General features: G+C 46.6%; 1 protein-coding gene and 1 long non-coding RNA gene across 4 annotated transcripts in view; both read left to right on the top strand.

The window, feature by feature from the left end:
- LOC118010779 (E3 ubiquitin-protein ligase RNF4) overlaps positions 1-14,843 on the top strand; it is a 214,019-nt gene extending 199,176 nt beyond the window's left edge. For all 3 annotated transcript variants that reach the window (XM_035005443.1, XM_035005445.1, XM_035005444.1), the window contains 2 exons: positions 4,603-4,684; positions 14,111-14,843. In XM_035005443.1, the coding sequence (XP_034861334.1) occupies positions 4,603-4,684; positions 14,111-14,204 (176 nt within the window). In that variant the 3' untranslated portion in view covers positions 14,205-14,843. The remainder of the gene's footprint in view (positions 1-4,602; positions 4,685-14,110) is intronic.
- Positions 14,844-15,304: 461 nt separating this feature from the next.
- On the top strand, positions 15,305-17,820 carry LOC118010778. The gene is made up of 3 exons (XR_004679323.1): positions 15,305-16,287; positions 16,814-16,950; positions 17,238-17,820. It is a non-coding gene; the product is annotated as an uncharacterized LOC118010778 (long non-coding RNA).
- Positions 17,821-22,496: the final 4,676 nt, after the last annotated feature.

Here is a 22,496-nt window from a genome sequence, read left to right as displayed (position 1 = left end):
TTTTCTCCCCGTTCTGTTTCATTCAGCTAATTAATAGCTTGTCACTTATTTTGAGGATGCCCGAGTGGATCAGTGAGTGGGGCATGTGACTCTTGATCTCAGGGTTGTGAGTTCAAGCCCCACATTGGGTGTGGAGCCCACTTAAAAAAAAAAAAGTTTGTCTATTTTATTCACATTTTTTTTTTTAAAAAAACAGGCTATTTATTAGCTAGGTTTACTGTTGTTCTTTCTAATATCTCATCAATTTCTGCTTTTATCTTTATTTTCTTCCCGTGCTTTCTTTTACTTTGTTGTTTATTTTCTAACTTCTTGATTTGGGAATTTAGCTCATTTGTTTTCATTCCACCATTTTTATTGATCGAAGTATTTAGCATTTCAGATTTTCCTCTGATCATTCCTTTAAATATATTTCATAGTCTGATAATGTTTATTGGCATTTTGTTTTAAGAAATTCAGGAATTTCTTTGTTTTTATCCCCTCCTTCACCCAGTAGTTTAATAGGTGGCTTTTGGGTTTCCAGGTAGAAGAGACTTTTTTTTTTTTTTAAGATTTTATTTATTTGAGAGAGTAAACAAACGGGGGGTGGGTGGCAGAGCGAGAAGGAGAAGCAGATTACCTGTTGAGCAGGGAACCTAATACTGGGCTTGATCCCAGAATCCTGGGATCATAACCTGAGCCAGGGTCAGACGCCTCACGGACTGAGCCACTCACGTTCCCCTGGAAAATCCTTTTTTATGTTAATAATTTCTAGGTTTTCTGCATTGCGATCAGAGAATATTATTCATAATATTTCTGCTTTATGGAATTTACTGATATTTTCCTTGTGACCAGGTTTTGTAACTGCCCTGTATACACTTGAGATAAAAGTATTTTTTTCTGTTATCATGGTGAAAATTGAATGTATATATCTTCATGATGTATTGATCAATAATAGTCAGGGTTAGGTCTTCTGTTTCCTTCCTGGTTTTTTGTCCTCGTGACCTGTCTTCTGTTAGTTAGTTATTTTATTTTATTTATTTATTTATTTATTTATTTTTAAAGATTTTATTTATTTGACAGAGAGAGACACAGCGAGAGAGGGAACACAGCAGGGGGAGTGGGAGAGGGAGAAGCAGGCTTCCCGTCGAGCAGGGAGCCCGATGCGGGGCTCAATCCCAGGACCCCGGGATCACGACCCAAGCTGAAGGCAGACACTCAATGACATAGCCACCCAGGCGCCCCTGTCTTCTGTTATTTATTATTAATGAGTTTCTAGGTTTTCTTATCTCTCTTGCAATTTTGCTTTATAAAGATGGTGTTTGTATTTGGTGCACATTCTAACTGTAATATCTTTTTAGTGAATTGTGGGTTTTAGTACTAAAAAATGTCCTTTTGTTGTGCTTTTGCCTTGAATTCTACTTTGTCTAAGATGGTGATCGCTGCCCCTTCGCTCTTTGTGTCTCCATTCGCCTGGCGGGACACTTCTGCTCTCATCCCTGAGTCCCTCAGTGTTAGCTCGTTCTCTGATTTCAGACAGCACAAATCTTGTATCTTGCTTTGTGAGCCAAATGGAAAATCTTATCTGGAGGTGATTTAAGCCCCATTTGCATATATTACTATGTGCTTTGTCTCAGCTCCGACGACATTTTATAATTGCTCTGTATATTTTATATTTGCTGTTTCTTTTTCTATGTGATTTTTTTTTTCTTAGCTTTTATTTTTGAAAATCATTGGTGTTGGGGCGCCTGGGTGGCTCAGTCATTAAGCGTCTGCCTTCGGCTCAGGTCATGATCCCAGGGTCCTGGGATCAAGCCCCACATCAGGCTCCCTGCTCAGCGGGAGGCCTGCTTCTCCTTCTCTCACTCACCCTGCTTGTGTTCCCTCTCTTGCTGTGTCTCTCTCTGTCAAATAAATAAATAAAAATCTTTAAATTAAAAAAAAAAAGAAAATCATTGGTGTTTAAGCAAGTCGGCGATCTTGCCTGCGTGCATCCCTCCACACTTCTACCGTTGGTGCCCGTCCGTCGTTGGTTTCCTTGCTTACCTTCCACAGCTGGCTTCAGGGCAGCTTCTCTGACACCACTTACTGCCTGGACAATGGTCCGTGAGCTGCTTCCATCCTTTTCACTCCCCGCCTTTTGCAGTCCCTTTTCTTCCATTTCCCAGCTGCGTTATTTCCGCTATGTCAGACACACGGTGTTTATAGGTCTCCATCTGACTACATCCCATGCTGGTGTTGGTCCTCCTGTGAGGTGTTTCCTGTCCTCTTCCGGTTGGATGATGCTCACCCTTAGGCGCATGTCCTCAAGTAGGGGTCAGGGGTATGGAATTCTCTGAGCTCTGGCAAAGCAAGATGTTTCCTACAGTCTTAATGATGTACAGAAGCCTGGCCTGGCTGGGTCACACTTTCCACTCTGATTAACGTAGCTTTGCTGTTGTGAAAAATGTCTTCCTGGTACTGAATCTGGTTATGGTTCTGTCGCTTTTTTTTTCTTATACCAAGATGTTCAGTAGTGATTATTAATTCTGATCAGAAGAAAAGAAGATTAGAAATTGCTTTCGAGGACAGCTTTTCCAGCAGACATACCTGCTTATTGGCTTTTGTCATTGTTCCTCTCCCAGAACTGTTAATGGAAGGACTGTTGATCAGAGACTCGCTCTCCTAGACTTCACTTTCAGTACATCTCTAAACACTCCTGCCCCATGTCGCCCTTCCTCATACACCAGCATTTCTTTGAACCGGGCCTCGGCAAGTCTAGTCGGCAGGCAGGCGAGGTCTGCAAGTGGACATGTAGATGGAGGCCCAGTCGGAATAGTCTTGGTGGCCAGGGAGGAATGGATTGGGCCATGGACGCAGGGCAGCTGTGACTGCACGTGTCGTGAGGATGAGTCTGCACTGGCTGGGTTGGGCAGGGTGGAGCCCGGCTGGGAGGCTGGTGAAGGCCAGCCCTGATGCAGCAGCACTGGGTAGAGACTGTTGGGGGGGGCGGTCCCAGACTGTTCACAGAGAACTTGCCGGGCCCGTAGAAGCCGTGACGTGAGAGTGAGGCGGGGCTGAGGTTCCCCGTCAGAAACAGAGCAGGCTCACAGCAGACCATACTGGGGGGCAGATGCCTGAAGGTGCCTGTAGAGGAGCCAGCTGCAGGGACATGCAACTCACGAAAGCGGTCTGGGGCAGTGGGGGAGGTTTGATGGCGTCCGTGTCCCCATGGAAGGAGGGGATGGTAGGGGCGGGGGTAGTGCAGAGGAGGAAAGCTGGGCGCGGGGAGCTCTGGGTGCCGGCAGAGGGTGGCTGGGAGGGGCTGTGGTCATGCAGGTCCCTACAGGAAGCTCTTCACAGACATTTCTGTGAGTTCGCAGGTGTGAAGGCACTCTGCCTGGTGGTCTAAGTCAGCAAAACGTCAGCTGCCATTACAGCTGAAGCATGGCTTATGCCACTGTCAAAGTGCCCCAGTGAAAGGAACAAAGGTGTGTCTTTGTTTTCTATAGAGGACAAAAAATTATCCCATGCTAAAGTCTGCAGGGAAGTGGGGACTCTGTACCTTCCTTTGAGGATGGGGCAGGTGTTGCGTGTGCGCCGCCAGCCCTCCTAGCAGCCCAGCTGTGCGCTGACGTAGCCTCTGGTGCCCAGGGCCCAGGCAGTGCCCAGGATCCCACGGGTTGTAACAGGGCGGGCAGAGAAGAAGCACGAAGTCGAACCCCTCAAACTTGCTGAGATTCAAGGAGTTGGAATAATCCTGAATCATCATTCTCCCTGCCATCCTGCCTGTTTTCAAAGAAGGTGATTTAACTGCAAAGTGAAATACAGCCTTGCTTTTTTATTGGAACAGCCTGAAAAGTGTTTGATGATGTCTCTGGGATGTTGCACGTATAAACTGAATGTCTGGGAGAGCCGTCTTCCAGTAGAGGTTGATGTCGGGGTCCCCGGTACAGTCAGTCGTGTCCTCTTGCCATGAGGGGCACTTGCAAGGGACAGCATTCGCCTCCCCGTGGGGCTGCCTTCTGGGCTTCTGTTCACTAGCATGCCCCCACTGCTTCCTGCCCTCCTGTAGGGACTTAGGACAGACCCTGGGCTTGCAAGCACCTTAGGTTTCAGGGAGTCTTCTCAAGGGCCCTCCCATCACGGAAATGTATCAGGTAAAGACCAGTCACGGGGCGCCTGCGTGGCTCAGTCGTTAAGCGTCTGCCTTCGGCTCAGGTCGTGATCCCAGGGTTCTGGGATCGAGACCCGCATTGGGCTCCCTGCTCCGCAGAGAGCCTGCTTCTCCCTCTCCCGCTCCCCCTGCTTGTGTTCCCTCTCTTGCTGTGTCCCTCTCTGACAAATAAATAAAGAAATCTTTAAAAAAAAAAGACCAGTCACTTGGGGAATCTGGGTGCCAGCCAATGGAGCTCTTCTCGTGGGACCTGGAGCCACAGTTGCTTTGCTCAGCAAACCTGTGAGTTCCGTAATTTCCAGGTTGAACGTGGAAGTTCACAAGCACATGAGAGACCTCTGCCCTCCTTTGGCTGTTTGTAAAGTCTCATTTTAGAGAAAATTTTCAGTTTGTGAAGTTATTAAAATTAAGTAAAGCCAGGTAATCTGTTCTCTTGTAATCTGACTTTCCTCTTCTCTTTCATTTTACAGATGATGTTTTTCTGCCTAAAGATATCGACCTAGACAGCGTGGATATGGATGAGACAGAGAGGGAAGTGGAGTATTTCAAAAGGTAAATGTTAGGGCTTTGAGTCTGAAATGATGATGGTTTCACGGCTGCCAGACATGACCCTCCTGACCCCCCCGGCATTGCTGCTGTCATGGACACGAGTTCTGTCAGCTAGCCGAGGGGCCTGTCACACACATCCCCCCACAGTCCTAGCACACACACGGGCCTCCTCACTCACCCTCACACCCAGTCACCTCTCCCCACCCCTCTGTGTGAAGACCGGTTGAGGACCGTGGCTCCAGACCAGCAGCATCAGGGAGCAGGCCCCTCCCCAGACCTGCTGAATTACTCTTGGGAGGGACCCAACATCTGTGTTGTCACAAGCGTCCCTGGTCATCCTCATGTGTGCTTGACATTGGAACACACTGATATGGCATGCTTTTGGGGAGAAAAGTAACATTTTAGAGATTCGCTCAGTTTTCCCGATAAGCAGATTTCATTAGTACTGTGTTCAATAGTATTTTATCTACTTTGTGAATTATGGCAAGCAAATTTCATTTTAAAGTTTCTTGTTCCTTCTTTAACCTGTTTGTTTCAGATAATACACACATACACACACAAAAGGAGCAGGTAGATTGCAGTGCAAAAAGTCATTAACTCCTATCTGAAATATTGTAGGGGCATCTGGGTGGCTCAGTCGGTTAAGCGTCTGACTCTTGATCTCAGCTAAGGTCTTGATCTCGAGGTCAGGAGTTCAAGCCCCGCATTGGGCTCCACGCCCAGCACAGAGCCTCCTTAAAAAAAATGAAAGATAAAAATAAATGAAATATGATAGAATTCTAAATTATTCTGGAAGTTATGTTTATTATATAATTTATGTATGTGTGCATGTGTGTGTATATATCTCATTTTAGCAGGCAGAGTAAAGCATTTGCTAAAGTTGGACGTCCATTCTAATAAAAACTCATACATAGGACTAGATAGGCATATCCTTAACATAATAAAGGGTATCCATAAAATACAATAAATGCCATAGTTACAGTGAAACATTAAAAGCTGTCCCTTGTGGGCGCCTGGGTGGCTCAGTTGGTTAAACAACTGCCTTCGGCTCAGGTCATGTTCCTGGAGTCCCGGGATCGAGTCCCACATCAGGCTCCCTGCTCAGCAGGGAGTCTGCTTCTCCCTCTGACCCTCCTCCCTCTCGTGTTCTCTGTCTCTCATTCTCTGTCTCGCAAATAAATAAAATCTTAAAATAAAATAAAATAAAAGCTGTCCCTTGAGATTAAAAAAGACAAAAGAAGATAAGGATGCCCAGTGTTACAACTTCTGTTTGTGAAGGTGTAAGAACAAACAAAGGGACAAGGATCAGAAGGAAGAAATAGAATTGTCATTCGCAGACAATTCTCAGAATTGTCTTCCTCACACATTCTCTGTGACGGAAGTGTGTTTGTACAAAGAATCTGTAAGCATATCACTTGAGTTACTAAGACAGTTTGCCTTGAAGCTGGATTCTAGGGAGCATTTTTTGGATAAAGGCAGAACTTTGGAGAGAGATTTTCCCAAGGTAGACCTATAGGACTCATATACTTTAAAATCATGCATGACCTTATAAACAAAGATTATCCCAAACACCCAAGACCTGGGGAAAAGAAACATCTAGAAATGAAAAATGTAATGAGTAAAATCAAGATGTTAATAGATACATGATAAATAGATTAGACATTGCTGAAGAGGGAATTTGTGAACTGGAAGAACTATCTGAAAGATGTACTCAGAATGCACCCACATACAAGGAAATTAGAAAAGAGGAAAGAGGCTCAGACACATGGAGGAAAGACTGAGTCTGACATACATTTAACTGGAGCCCCCCTAGGAGAATGTGAAGGCTACAGAAAAGCTGTATTTGAAGAGATACAGCACCTGAGGATTTTGCAGAGCTAATGAGAAACCCAAATCTACAAATTCAGAAGCACAACATATACGAATGGAATAAACAAACAAAAATCCATTCTTCAGCATAGCAAATGTGAAACCAGAAGACCATGGGGTGATATTTACAGCGTTGAGAGAAAGTTGTCAGTCTGTAACTGTGTATACCACAAACCTATTCTTTTCCATAGTAAAGAAAAACTATAGGAACTTGCTCCAAAGAGATCTGTGTTTAAAAAAAAAAAAAAAAATCTTCAAGAGAGAAAGACACCTCAGAAAGACAGTGTGATTTGCAGGAAGGAGAGAGAGAAACAGCCTGATAAATGTTGTTAAATAAAACATTTTCTTTGTAACAAGATAGTAATAATGTCTAACTGACATTATGTCTGAAAGAACCACAGTATTGAACAGAATAGTATGTAAGCTAGGTGTGAAATAGAGCTGAGTATCCTCACGTCCTTTTCTCGTTGAGGTATTTAACAGGTATTTAATATTCAGACTTGAAGCTAAATTGGCGATACAGTTTCACAAGTAAGCATTAAAAGAATAGAAATAGGATGTATAAATTGCTAATCTGTAGAAGGAAAAAAGTCAAAACTCAAAATGAAAAAATAAATGTAAAGAAAGTACAGTAAACAAATTTTAAAAACACAAGAGACACAAGTTCAGTTTTATCAGCAACCATGATAGAAAAAAAGTTTGTCAGATTGTGTTAACGATTTTAAATATATACACACACATGCTTACACACATGCATGCGCACACACACACACTCTGTTTATAAGAACATACCTAAAACACAGTGAATAGAAAGGTGGAAGTAAAGAGGAAGTGTTGGGCGCCTGGGTGGCTCAGTTGGTTAAGCGACTGCCTTCGGCTCAGGTCATGATCCTGGAGTCCCGGGATCAAGTTCTGCATCGGGCTCCCTGCTCGGCAGGGAGTCTGCTTCTCCCTCTGACCCTCCCCCCTCTCATATGCTTGCTCTCTCTCATTCTCTCTCAAATAAATAAATAAAATCTTAAAAAAAAAAAAGAGGAAGTGTATAATTATGTTATTATCAGACAGAATATGGATTAATATAAGGGACAGATAAAGGTTGCTACATAGTGCTAAAAGGTTCAGTGTGTGAGGAAGACATAGAAATTTTAAACTAGGTACTAAGTGAAATAGCCTCAAAATACAAACAGGAAATAGTTTGAGCTGCATAGAGGATCAGATCTACCCTCTGTGTAGGACATCTCCAACTATGTCTGTGTGGCCGCTTGCTTGAGCAGTGCATGCATCCACAGGGATGTGGAAGATGAATACAGATGAAAGTGCGTCCAGGGAACAGGGTGTCTGTGTTCTTGGGCCCACAGGGGATGCTCATGGAAGCGAAGCAAGGACTGGGCCACAGAAAGCAAGGCTCAGAAGTTTCAGAGAAGAAATATGTATAATTGTGTTCTCTGACCACACCACGTTTAAATCGGCAATTTACAAGAAGTAAATTTTTAAGTCCCTAAGTATTTGGAAATCTGAAAGTATGTATGTTTCACTCATGGGTTCAACAAGAAACCACAGTAGACATTTAAAAATATGTGGAACTAAAAGAGAAGGAAAACACTGCATATGAAAACTTGTGGGATGGGGACACAGTTCGTTCTCAAGCGCTCTTTCAGTGAAGTCTTAAGACTGCCGAGTGAGTTTTTAAAAACCTGAAAATTAATGAGTTAAGGATTTTGTTTGAGAAACTAGGGAAAGAACAAATAAACCCAAAGGAAGTTTAAGGAGATAATGTATAAAAGAAATCGTGAAACAGAAAAATACAGAGATCAACAAAGCCAAACTTTGACTCTTTGAAAATATTAAATAAATAAATAAACCTTTGAGAGACTGATCAGGATAAAATAGGGGGAAAAAGACACAAAACAATACAGTAATTAGATGGAAAAGAACCAGAGTGTTGATAATGATCAAAGTTGGACCATGGCTGCACCCATGTTACCACACTCTGCTTTTGTGTGGGTTTGACATCTTCCATAATGAAAAGGGTTTAAAGTTTTGTGACTATATAAGTGAAAAGGAAGACAGAGCTACAGGTACTGCAGTGATTCAACCATAAGAGAACACTGGGAACAACTTCACAATTAATTTTAAAACAAATCAAAATCGGGCGCCTGGGTGGCTCAGTCGTTAAGCGTCTGCCTTTGGCTCAGGTCATGATCCCGGGGTCCTGGGATCGAGTCCCACGTCGGGCTCCCTGCTCAGCGGGGGGTCTGCTTCTCCCTCTGCCTCTCTCTCTCTGTCTCTCATGAATAAATAAATAAAATCTTTAAAAAAAAAAAAACTCAAAATCAACCCAATGACAAAATAGCCTGAAGGATCCAGTAACCATCAAAGAAATCAGAGTAGTGGTTGCGAATAATCCCAAGGAGACACTACATTCTTTTTTTTTTTTTTTTAAGATTTTATTTATTTATTAGAGAGAGTGAGAGAGAGAAAGAGCACAAGAGGGGGGAGCGGGAGAGGGAGAAGCAGACTCCCTGCCGAGCAGGGAGCCCGATGCGGGACTCGATCCCGGGACTCCAGGATCATGACCTGAGCCGAAGGCAGTCGCCCAACCAACTGAGCCACCCAGGCGCCCGACACTACATTCTGACATTTGTGCTGAGAATTCTCCCAAAACTTAAGAGATTATCCAGCCTTCTACTGATTTCTACCAGAGGATTGACAGGAGGAGACAGCACAAGACACCCCACTTTATTTTATGAGAGAAGGAAGATTTTGATACCAAAATCTGCTAGAAGTGATTACAGAAAACATGAAAAATCACAGATCTGTTTCAGTCATGAATATTAATTGGGTGCAAAAAAATTTCACATTCCAAATCCAACAGTATTTTTAAAAGCAGTATATGACCAAACTGGTGTACCCTAGGAATGAATGCAAGGAGTATTTACTATTAGGAAATCCACAAATGCTATTTGCTAAATTGATAATTAAAGAAGAGCCATATGATCATTTCCATAGGTTTAGAAAAAACATTTGATAAAAATGTTAGCATTCAATTAATTAAAAAAAAAAATGGTAAACTAATAGTAGAAGGAAATATCCTTAACCTGAAAAGGAGGTTTACCAAAAGAGACAGAGAAAAGAAATCTACATGAAACAGTTTCTCAAACGGGAAGCGTGGAAGCATGTGCAAAACAAAGATGCTCTCTGTTTCCACTTCTTCTGTTCAGCCTAAAGTCGTGGTTCCTAGGCAGCATTATAAGAGAAAAGAAATTAAAGGCTTAAGGAGTGGAAAGCAGGAGATAAAGTTCCATTTTACTTACAGATGATCTAATTGACTACAAAGGGAATTACAAAAGAATTTAGCAAGAAAAAGAATTTTTAGTGAAGGGACTGGCTGTAGGATCAGTGTACAGAAGTTATGTTTCTCTATACCATCCGTAATTTAAAAATGTAGTTTAAATAAAGACAGTATTTGTAACAGCACCAGAATCTATGCAGTCTCCATGAATAAATCTAACAGAAGCTGCCCACAGCCTATGCGTAGAAGAGGATGAAGCATGAGTGAAGAATATTGAAGACCTGGAATAGATCCTGTATTCATTGATAGGAAAAGTGAGTATCATAAAGCTATCTCACTTCCCAAAATTTATCTGTAGATTTTAAAACCCAAGAAGGATTTTGTAAAATTGAGTGTTCTTAAAACACATTAGTGTAGGGTAGATACGTGACGATACAGTCACATGTGGAATGCTATACAACCGAGGAAAGGAACGAACTAGAGCAGTCTGCAATGTGGATCTTACAAACTGAATAGTAGACAAAAGGCAGAACACGAGAATATACATGATACACTGTTTATATAAAGCTCAGTTTAGACATAACCAAAGTACATTTTTAAGAATTACTTTATTTAAAATCAGTTATTGGGGCGCCTGGGTGGCTCAGTCGTTAAGCGTCTGCCTTCAGCTCAGGTCATGATCCCAGGGTCCTGGGATCGAGTCCCACATCGGGCTCCCTGCTCGGCAGGAAGTCTGCTTCTCCCTCTCCCATTCCCCCTGCTTGTGTTCCTGCTCTCGATATCTCTCTCTCTGTCAAATAAATAAATAAAATCTTTAAAAAAAAAATTATTAACATAAAATGTATCATTAGTTTCAGAGGTAGAGTTCAGTGATTCATCAGTTATAAAACACCCAGTGCTCATCACATCACGTGCCCTCCTTCATGCCCATCCCCCAGTTACCCCATCCCCCAGCCACCTGCCCTCCAGCAACCCTCGGTTTGTTTTCTAGAGTTCAGCATCTCTTATGGTTTGTCTCCCTCTCTGATTTCATCTTATTTTTCCTTCCCTTCCCCTGTGATCCTGTTTCCTTTCTTAAATTCCACATGTGAGATCATATGGTAGTTGTCTTTCCCTGACTGACTTATTTTGCTCAGCATAATACCCTCTAGTTCCATCACATCGATGTAAATGGCAAGATTTCATTCTTTCTGATGGCTGAGTAGTATTCCATTGTGTATATACACACCACGTCTTCTTTATCCATTCATCTGTTGATGGACATCTGGGCTCTTTCCATTAGTACATTTTTTAATGTACACCTTTCAGTCCAGCAGCTCCACTCCTGGCTGTCTGCCCAAGAGAAATAAGAGCATGTATCCACACAAAGATTCCTACATGAATGTTTCTAGAAGTTTCACTTGTAATAGCCAAAAACTGGGGACAGCCCCGTATCCACAGCAGATGAGCAGATAAACTGTGCTCTCTCCGTCCAGTGGACACCACTCAGCAGTGAAAAGCATACTCCTGATGAAACACCAGAGCCAGAGCTCAGAAGCAGGGTGCTTAGGGCAAGAAGCCAGACAAGAGGTAACAAAGTGCAAAGTTCCCTGTACACGAGATGGCAGAAAATACAAGTTCATCCCTAGTGACAGCAGATCCCTGTTTGCCTGGGGCCGGGGCAGCAAGGAGATGACAGCAAAAGGACACTTCCTGGAAGTGTTCTGTGTCTTGATTGATGGGATAGTTTCCCGATGTATTTGTCAGCACTGTGAGCTATAGAATAACTGTAGTTTATTGTACATAAAAGGTACCTCAGTAAAGTATATTTTAAAAATTAAGTCTATCGTTCAGGGATACTATACAGCACATAGGTGTTAAGACTATAAATAAAAGCAAGGAAATTATCATAAAAAGCCGGAATGGTGATTACTTCTGAGGTGGGTGGGGGCTGCCGGGAGGCACTGTCCCACAGCTTGATGCTTGTGCTCCCCAGTGTTTGCCTTATCAGTTTCCTTCCGAGCACACGTCTCTTTACTCTCCTGTATGTGTGTGACGTTCACACAGAAATCAAACCATATGCTAAAGGATTAATCTGATCCTCCTAGAAGAATAGGAAGAACGGACGGCTTTTCTTGCCCATTACAAAGACGATCATGAAAACATTGTGATATTCGTGCAGAATCCGGAGCCCAGAAACAGACTATACAAACGCTGAGCTTTGGTTTATGACAAAAGACAGATCGACAGTGGAAATGAAGGTGTGTTCATAAACGGAGCTATGGAAGTTTATGTAAGAAAAACTTTTAAATTGGATCTGCCCCCCATATCCTACCCAAAGGTCAGCTCTAGATGAGTTAAGATTCTAAATGTCAAAAGCAAACCTTTTGATTTGGAATACAGGTGAGTATCTTTTTGACCTCAGAGTAGGGAAAGATTCTTAAAAACACCAACCGTAAAATAAAAGATTGATAAATGACATTAAAATCAACAATTCTTTAAAGAAAGTGAGGAGACCGTGTGCGCAGCACCTCACGAAGGGTTGGTATCGGAACGGATAAACATGACAGAGCAGGAAAAGACAAACAGCGTGGACAGATGTGCTGTCCCAGAAAACTGTGACCATGGGCCTGTGGAGAGGCCTCCCGCCTGATGGGGAGCTGGGCGCACAGGGGCAGCGGCTCCCCCACCCTCCGGGGGGGACACAGAGTGGCTCCAGCGACCATGGGGAAGTTTGGCGGAATTGGGTCAAGTCGAAGCCGGCCGTTGCACGGAGCCCCGCGCTCCGACGCGCGTGAGCAGCGACGTCCGCTTGTCTGTCCGTTCCGCGGGGTGAGCTCTTGGAGCCTTGGAAACGAGCACCCCGCGGCCTTGTGGAGGAATCGCACAACATAGTGTTGAATGCGAGCAGTAAGAAAAAAATACAGGACAATTCTGTTCCTGTAGGTTCAGAAATCCTCACACGCAAACACGGGCGAGGGGCTGCGAGATCGTGGGGCGATGGTCACAGTCGCCAGGGTGCGGGCTGCCTCCCGGGCAGCGAGGTGCCGCGGGGTCGGCGGGGTCGGCGGGGTCGGGCTTTCGGACCTGGGCTGGGGGGCTGTGGCGACCCAGGCTTGGTCCCAGTCCCCTGGGTGCACGTCCACAGCGTGTGTGACACGGTCCACAGAGGACCACACGGAGGCCTGATGGGCAGGGGGTGTTGAAGCGTCGGGTGCAGGGGAGCCAGGGGTTTGGGAAGGAGGCAGAGCCGGCGGCTGGGGGCCTGGGCCCTGTGCTGGGGGAGCCGCTGGGAGCCTTGCTTCCGTCGGCTCGGAGCCACCTGTGGGCGTTCCAGCCACGGCGAGTGGAGAGACGCGGGGGGGTGTGGCCTGCTGGGGACCCCTGGGAGCTACCGCCAGAGCAAGGGGGGGCGGGGGAGGCAGAGGTGGGAGTTCCCGAAGCTTGAAAAGGTGACGCCACTAGGACTCGGGGTTTGACCAACTGTGGCCAGGGAAGGAGAGGCTGGATTCTTGGGAGCAGGGCGGGGACGGACACAGACCGCCCGGCAGGCAGCACAAGAAATTGTGGGCGATTGAACGGCCATGTAAACGAACATATTTCAGCTTCTGGCTGGGTGACAGCAGTAACCATTTTCAGGCTTAATTCAAGTTGCTGCTCACATGAGAGCTGGACAGGTGAGAACTTCAGAAATATGCGAAGTATAGGCGGTTGAAAGGAAGTGTTCCTCATTTAATACAGAATCACCCACTATTGCCTGGGAAGCAGGTAGCAGAAGGTGGTGTTTTTCAAACACTGTGGGGCGTGCAGGGGTGAAGCAGAGCTGGGCTCCAGGGCTGGAGGCCTGCCTTGCAGACCTGGGGGCGGCGGGCAGCACCGTGGCCGAGTCTCACCGTGCCAGGTCCCGTTCCATATCACACTCAGGCGTGCGTCCGTGGATAAATGAGGGCAGAGGGGATCTCCACGGCTTAACACGTGGAGAAGGGTGGGTGGTGGCCATTGGCACGTTCTCAGATGGGCTCATCAGAAACTTGCTTTGGGCAGCTAAGAAGGACACAGGACACCAGAGGACATTGAGGGTGCTGGCCAGTGTCCTGAAGAAGGGGGTCCCTGTCCTCCCGAGGGCCTTTCCCCGCTCTGAAGGGTGGCCAGGTGTGGAGGGGACCTTGTCGCCGGGCCTGGCACACTGAGGGGGCCCCCCCACCCCCCCGGAGGACACCAGGCTTTGCCGACACCAGCTCGCATGTGGGCTGTTCCTTCGCTGACTGTTTGGCTCTTTGTCTTCACAGATTCTGTCTGGATTCCGCTAGACAGACCCGACAAAGACTGTCCATCAACTGGTCCAATTTTAGCTTGAAAAAAGCCACTTTTGCTGCCCACTGAATGAGGACCGCCTGGAGAGGGACGCGCGGGAGGTGGGCCAGGCCCCGGAGCTGCTGTGCTTGCCCAGGGCTGGGCCGGGTGGGCCGCCGCACCTGAGACCCCCAGACCGAGGACTCGCTGCTCGGCCCGCGCCGGTAGCTCGTGTGCGTGTGTCTGTGAGTGAGGCGCTGAGGCCAGCGCTGTGCTGTCGGATTGGAACAGTAGCTCCCGCCGGTTCGCCGCCGCGCGGCCCGGAGCCTGGGTCGTGGCCAGAGACGCGTTTCATCATCCACGTGGCCGTTGCCTCTGCATCTCGCCCTGTCCTGTCGTCTGTCCCCGCCGGGGCACTGCCGTCACGCAGCTCTCGTGTGCCCTGCACCCCACCGAGGCGGGCCAGGCGGGCAGGCGCTCTTCCGTTCTCCTGCACAACCTCCTGTCTCAGAGTGTACACGTTGCGCTGTTTGTGTCCGAACCCCTGACTTGTAGCCGGCTTGTGTAAGACCCCTTGCAGAATGAGAAAGTTCAAAAACAGAACCCCACCCAGTACTCACACCATCAAGTCTGTTAGAGAGTGTACGACTGTATTAACACGGAGGCCTGCCTGGCTACTTTTTTAACATATTGTTAAGTAATATTAAAATCATGTCTTTCTTTTTGAAAGATGGAATACATTAGTACAGCAGAAGACCTCGTCTGGTTGCTTTCTGCTGGGGGCGGTGTGGTGCCGGGGGCAGGGCACGGGGCGAGTGGGGGGCAGTGCCCCCCGAGGGGAACCTGGGCCACCAGCCTTGGAGCATCTCCCAGGTCACCCCTGGCAGCAGTTGAGGGGTCCTGGCACCCCCACATCCTCCACGCAGCAGTGTATCCGGGGCCTTCCGCGTGCCAGGCAGGGCCAGGCCCAGGACAGAGCCCGGCCCGACGCTCAGAGGGTTTGGGGAGAGAGCAGTGGTAACACCAAGCAGCAGCGGCGGGGTGGAGGCGGAGCAGGGGTCCCCGCCTTCTGACCTACGGGGCAGGGGACGCAGAGCCATGTGGGCCGGAGGGTCAGCAGGCTGGGACTACACAGAGCCCTATGGGCAGGTGCCTGTCCGGGGGGGGGGGGGGGGGGGGGGGGGGCGGTGATCTCTAACGAGACCATGAAGAGTCCCGGCTGTTCAGTTGGGTGTAAACGAGGCGCAACACGGGAGTATTTAGGATGAGAGTGGGAATGCTGCCTGGGTTCCTTCCGTCTGCGGCCTCTGCAGGCCGTTTGCGGGAGTCCCCGGTGGAGCCGCCTCCTGGCTGCCGCCCTGCTCCCACCCACTTCCCAGAGCACTGCGGAGCCGCACTGCTCCCGCCTCTCGGGAAACCTGCCTGTGTGCAGCCGTGGGGGTGCGGCGCGTCCCCGCTTCCGTGTGGAGACAGGGCGAGAGGAAACGGCCTCTGGAAACATTCTGCCGGTTCCGTCCACAGCACTTCTGGACGGACGGGATGCAGGTAGAAGTGAGAGGAGGCAAGAGGGACTCCCGGGCTTTGGTCTGAGCCCCGGGCAGGAGGGGGCTGCCCGCCCTGGAGCAGGGGTCAAGTCTGAGGTGCCCATCAGACCCCCCCAGGTGAGATGTCTGGCGTTGGGAATTGCTGTTCGTGGACAGAAGGCCACCCTGGAGCAAGTGTGGACAGGTCGGGGGTCCAGGCCCTAGAACCAGTGTCCAGGGTGGGAGGAGGAGGGCAGCCTGGAGGACACAGGTGGGGAGAGACTGGCCATGGCGGGCTGCTCTGGCCAAGGTGTGGTCCAAGGAATGGCCCAGGGCTCTTACACTGAGGTGACCTTGACCACAGCCCAGTGGGAGCTGGTTTGCAGGAAAACAAGGGTGGGAACGGCAGGTCCTGGGAATAGGAGATGGGGCAAGAGGCTGGCTGGCTTGTTTTGCTTTTTTTCTAACTAGGTGGGAAGAACAAGCGTACCGCTTTGCTCGTGGGATGACCCTGCAAAGCGAGGAACGGGCTGGGCAGTGACCGCAGCAGGAGCCGTGTCCTCGAAAGGCCCTGATGTGCCTCCAGGACTCCCAAGCCCAGGCCTGGGCCTCCACCCCGCCCGGTGAGGGCAAAGGGGAGCCTCAACTGGGTCAGTGCAGCAAATGCTGGGAAGGGTCCGGGGGGCGGGGAGCCTGCTCTCCGGGGAAGCTGCCTGCCTAGGCCCCTGCCCCGTCCTCTTCTCCCCGGGGGCAGTCCTGAGGTCGTGTCGGGGGCACTTCCACCTCTGAGCCTCCGGTTCCGTCTGTCCTGGGGCGCCACACTGGGTGCTGAGGAACCGCAGGGTCCCACCTGTGACATGAGCAGGACCTTGTCAGGGCCAGGAGTGGTGAGGGGAACCCCTGGGTGCCCACTCCTGAGGTGGCCCCACCTGCCCCCTTCCGCCCCTGCTGTTCCTTTGACTCTTTCCCCAAGAGGGGGGCGTCACTTTACCATTCCCAGTTCTCTGAAGATGCATCTGGGGCCTGGGAGGCCGAGGCCAGAGTCCAGGGGTGGGGGAGGTGGAAGGTCAAGGCTGCAGGGCCTCCCTAGTGCAGCCCCTCCCATGCCCACGGAGGCAGGCCCAGGCCTGGAGACTTGCTACCGTGTGTCCTCATGCCCAGACACTGCATTTACAGGTGGGGAAACCAAGGCCCAGGGTGCTTCTGCGGGACATCCAGCTCCAGTGCTCCTGTCTTCACGGGGCCTAGACCTGGGCGCCGACCCCTGGGGGAGCCTCACATAGACCACGCTGGAGTATCACCTCCTTTACACGGTAACGGCAATCATGAGATGAAATAAAATAACCATGGCTAGAAAAGAAACAGTAAAAAGGTCCTTTTATTGAACTTTGTCTACATACTCATGCTATTAAACCAAAATATTATCAAAAGGAGTATTACGGTACCAGAAAGGATGAACGTTTCTTAATTTCATTAATATTAAAGGAGAAGAAACTTACATGTCCCACTGTTCCTGTTTGAAACACCAATAAGAGCTCTCGGTCACCCACAGAATGACTAGAATTGAAGTAACTTGAGTCCTGGTTCTTCGTCTTCACAGCGACAGGCGAAATCGTCTGTCCTGGACCCACTATTAAAACGTAAGCATAAGCACCGAGGGGTGGGAGGCGAGGCGCACGAAGACCTCCCATGCGGTTCCGAACTGTTAAGAACTCACGCTTGAAACCAACCATGTGCCACCGGGAGCCTGCCGTACCCGGGAGCCCTCCAGATGCTCTTCCGTGGGGAGGACGAGGTAGGTTAAGAGGAAGAGTCCGAAACGTGCGCCGGTGGCCCCCGTGAAGGATGAACTGCCACGGAGACTGTCCCCCTGCCACACACAACTGTAAAACCGGGGAAGGTGTTTAAACAATGCTTTTGGCTGTTGGAAGAGACACAGCACATGGCAGTGTTTTCTGAGCGAAGGGGAGGAAACCAGGTAAGCCTCTTGGCGCCCCAGCTTCCAGCGTGGAGGCAGTTTCCAGGCCCAGCACGGGCTGGGGGCTGCAGAGCCCAGAGCCCAGCAGGCCTGCTGAGTAGAGCAAGCAGAGATTGGCATTTGGAGAGGTCAAGGTGGCTCGAATTTGTGGGGCAGGGTTCCAGACAGGAGGGGCTGCACATAGGGGGCTCTGGGGGTCTGCAGAGTCCCCTACAATCTACTGATGTTGCAGGTGTGGCATGAACTTCCAGGAACCCAAGGGAAAATCACCAGAAAGCAGAACGGCTGGAGTAGTGTTTGCACCAGCCACAGTGGAGAACCTTCTAATACACGCTGCAGACACCAGCGTAGAGTCCTCAGAAAGCTGTGACCTTAGCAGGGGGGTTAAATTAGCCCTAGAGTAAAATCTAAAAAGCAAGCCTCAGGAGGATCACACTGATCCTAAGTATCTTAACTGCCTGCTAGGACAAAGTCCAACGTTCTTTAAAAGAATACAAAAATATCCCACACTAAACAAAATTCACAATGTTGGAATCCAAGCAGAAATTACCAGGCCATGCCAAGAGGAAGGAAAATATAAACCGTAATCAGGAGAAATACTAAACAAACAATAGACCCCAAAATGACAGTTGGTGAATTTGCAGACAGGGACCTTAAAATGGCTAATGTAAGTCTTAAAAATATGCTCAAGATGTAAGAGAAATCATGAACAAGATGAAGGACGAAATGAAAGATCCAAAAAAGACCTAAGTGAAGTTCTAAAGAAAAAATACATCATCCGAAATGGAAAAATACCCTGGATAGAATTAACAGCAGATCCGAAACCTCTGAGGAAACACCACGAACTTGATGGCATCAGAACAGAAACTACCAGAAAGAAGCACTGAGAGAAGAGAGAATGGAAAATGGTAACCTGTGGGACGGTATCAAGCAGTTCAACATACATGCAACTGGAGTCCTGCGGAAGTGGGGCACAAAAAAATACATAAAATGAGCTTGTCACAAGCTTGCTGGGATATGGATGAGGCTGTGTTGAGCCTGTAGATCAATTTGGGACGAAGTGACAGCTTGAGACTACAGAGTTCCCAGTTTGCAGATGTGATTTCTCTTCATTTACATGTTCTTGAATTTCAGCAGTTATTTTGTAGCTTTTATTGTAGAGATTCTGCATGCTTCTGATAAATGTTTTCTAAGCATTTTAGGTTTTTTGACATCGTAAACAGGGTTATGCTTTAGTTTCCTGGAGCTCTCATAACAAAGTACCATAAACTGGGTGGCTTCTCACAACAGAAATTTATTCTCTCACAGTCCTGGAGGATATAACGCAAAATCCCTGGGAGGATATATGCCCCAAAACACGGGTATCCACAAGATTGGTTCCTTCTAGAGGTGAAGAACCATCTGTTCCATGCCTCCCTCCTGGCTCCTCGTAGCAGTCCTTGGCTTATAGAGGTGTCCCTCCAGTCTCTCTTCCTGTCTTCACATGGCCTCTTCCCTGTGTCTGTGTCTCTGTTTTTTTTAAGATTTTATTTTTAAGTAATTACACCCCAACGTGGGGCTCAAACTCACAACCCCAAGATCAAGAGCTGCCTGCTCCACCAACTGAGCCAGCCGGCACCCCATGTCTCTTAAAAGAGGACGCCAGTCATATTGGGTTTAGGGCCCACCCTCATCCAGCACAACATTATCTCATATGAATCTGCAAAGACCATATTTCCAAGTTAAGGTCACATTCACAGGTTCTAGGGGTTAGGACTTAACATCTTTTTAGTCACCTTATCTTTTGGGGAAACAGGTTTTGTTTGTTTTTTTTAATTTATTTATTTGAGAGAATGAGATAGAGAGAGAGAGCATGAGAGGGGGGAGGGTCAGAGGGAGAAGCAGACTCCCTGCTGAGCAGGGAGCCCGATGTGGGACTTGATCCCGGGACTCCAGGATCATGACCTGAGCCAAAGGCAGTTGCTTAACCAACTGAGCCACCCAGGCGCCCCTGGGGAAACAGGTTTTTAAATTCATTTCTCCAGTTGTTGCAAATATATATAGCATATGGTCGATTTTTCATATATTGAACTTTGTACTTGAGATTGTCAAAATGATTTACAAATTTTCAACTTCAAGATCACCTAGGATTTTTTACATGTATAATCACGTCATCTGCAAATAAGGACAATTTCTTCTAATTTTTCTGTTCTTTATTCCTTTTATTAGCTTACTGCACTAGGTAGACCCTCCGGTACAATGTGGAATTGCAGTGGTAAGAGTGAGTGCCCTTGCCTTGATGTAAACCTGAGCAGGCACAGACAGCATTCAGTATTTGTCACCAGGTAGAATGTTAGGTGTAGGGTTTCGGACATATATCTTTATCAGATTGAGGAAATGCCTTCTATTCCTAGTTTGCTGAGTGTGTTTTCATGAGTGGACATTAAATTTTGTTACATACTTTTTCTGCTTCTATTGAGATGATCATGTTTTTTCTGTTATTCTAGTGAATTACATTAGTGGTTTTTTTTTTTTCTTAAAGATTTTATTTATTTGACAGCACAAGCAGGGGGAGGGGCAGAGGGAGAAGCAGACTCCCCACTGAGCAGAGAGCCCAACATGGGGCTAGATTGCAGGACCCGAGGATAATGACCTGAGCCGAAGGCAGACGCTTAACCGACTGAGCCACCCAGCACCCTAGTGCTTTTTTTTTAATAGTCAATCTGTATCTCTAATTAAAATTCTACTTGTAAATTCTACTTGTCTATGACTTATTATCCTTTTTATATCTAATTCAATTTGTTTATATTTTGTTTAGGATGTTTGCATCTGTGTTCATGAGAGAGATTTGTCATTTTCTTGTTTTTCTCAGGTTTTGGTGTCATAAAAATAAGTTGGGGAACATTCCTTCTATTTGCTGAGTGTATGTAAGATTGGTATATCTTTCTCAGATGTTTGGAAGAATTCACCAGTGAAGTCATCTGGGCCTATAATTTTGTGAAAATACTCTTAATTACAGATTGTTTACTTAATGGCTACAGAGCTACTCAGGTTTTCTCTTTCTTCTTGTATCTGTTTTGGTTAAGTTGTATTTTTCAAGGATTTTATCCGTTTCATCTGTCAGATTTATTAGCTTAAAGTGTTCATAGTGGTCCTCTTAGAGATCCATAGTGATGTCCCCCTTTTCATTCCTGCTTATCAGCAATTTGTCCCCTGTCTTTTCCTCATGAGTCTTGTTACTGGTTTGTTGGTGGTGTTGCCATTTGAAAGAACTCTTGGCTTTGTTGATTTTTCTGTTTTCTCTCTCATTGATTTCTGCTCTTATATTCTGTCCTTTCCTTTGGGTTTAATATGCAGTTCTTCTCCTAGCTCTTGAGATGGGCACTCAGATCACTGAATTTTAACCTCATTTTCGCTCAAAGTATTTTCTCATTTCCATTGTGTTTTTTCCTTTGCCCACAGACCACTTAGAAGTGTGTTGAGAATTTGGATTTATCTGTTACTGAGTTGTGGTTTAATCTCACCACGGTCAGAGAACATAAGTTCAGTGATTCGGTTCTTTGGAATATGTTGTGACTTCATTTATGCCCCACAGATTTGTCTCTGTTGGTAAGTGTGCCACGTAGAGCTGAGAAGAATTCTAGTTGGCTTTTGTTGGGCGTAATGTTTGCCATATGCAAAGGAGGCCAAATTGGTTAAGTATTTTGGTTAAATCTTTAGTATCCCTGCTCTTCTCTGAGAGGTGTGTTAAAATCTTCAGCTATGATTGTGCATTTATCCAGGTCTCCTTTTCATTTATATATTTTGAAACCATGTCATTCATGGCTTCATCCACTCCCTCATTATCTTGGCCAGTGTTGACAGGGTGTGTCTTTTTCTATCCTTTTCTCTGTTTTTACATTTAAAGTATGCCTCTGCTAACGAGCACATACGTGAGAGTTTATTTTCACCCAGGCTGATAATCATGATCTTTCGGTCAGTATTTGATCCCCTTATCTTTAAGTTAATTACTGATAGAGTTGGGTTTAAGTATACCATCTTGCCATCTATTTTCTGTGTGTCTCATCTCTTCCTTATTCCTTTAGTTTTCCTAACTTGTCTTGCTTTGGATTAATAAAAACATTGTTCACTTTTTAGTTAAATATTTGTATTACTATTTTAGTGGTTACTCTAGAAATTATGCTTCCCTACTGAATTACAGTCCACCTTAAATCAATGCAAAAACTCCTGTGTAAGTTCATTAAATACTCCCCACACACACACACCTAGAAAGCTCTCATGGCCACATGTTTGCATGTTTTAAAGCCCTCAAAAGGACTTAGTCGGTAATCCTTATCTATCCACTCCCATCTTCTTCACTCCTTTCTATATTTGTTTTTATCCAGAATCACTTCCCTTCAGCTGGAATAATTTCTATAGTACAAATTTCTTGTAGTAGAGTCTGTTGGATATAAATATCATTACCTTGTATTTATCTGAAAACACCTTCATGCTGCCTTTATTTTTCCTACATCTAATTTTTTTTTTTCCTTAAGATTTTATTTTTAAGCTTAAACTCACAACCCCGAGATCGGGAGTTGTATGCTCTACCGACTGAGCCAGCCAGGTGCCCGTCTAGTATTTTCTCTTGCATATTGCATTTGTGGTTAGTACAGTGTAAGGTCTGAGATTCTGCCCGTCTCTAAAAAAAAGTTGATTCTTGTTCCAATAGGCAGGTGATTTGTTGGTTGATTACCTGGGACTCGTATGCCTTTTTAGAGCAAGGGCTATTTCCATTTTGTCCCAGGATGTCAACTTTACTCTTGAGGCCTGGCCCTTCTAGGGTTTCAAAGGAAAACCTGAAGTGTTTACTAAGCCCTTCTAACCTTGAGGGACCCAGATCCAAAGCTGTTACCCTGTAAT

The sequence above is a fragment of the Mirounga leonina genome, unplaced genomic scaffold, assembly GCF_011800145.1.
Source record: "Mirounga leonina isolate KUSES-001 unplaced genomic scaffold, KU_Mleo_1.0 Mir_129, whole genome shotgun sequence".
Classification (NCBI taxonomy): Eukaryota; Metazoa; Chordata; class Mammalia; order Carnivora; family Phocidae; genus Mirounga; species Mirounga leonina.
This window is presented reverse-complemented; position numbering and strand designations above follow the sequence as displayed.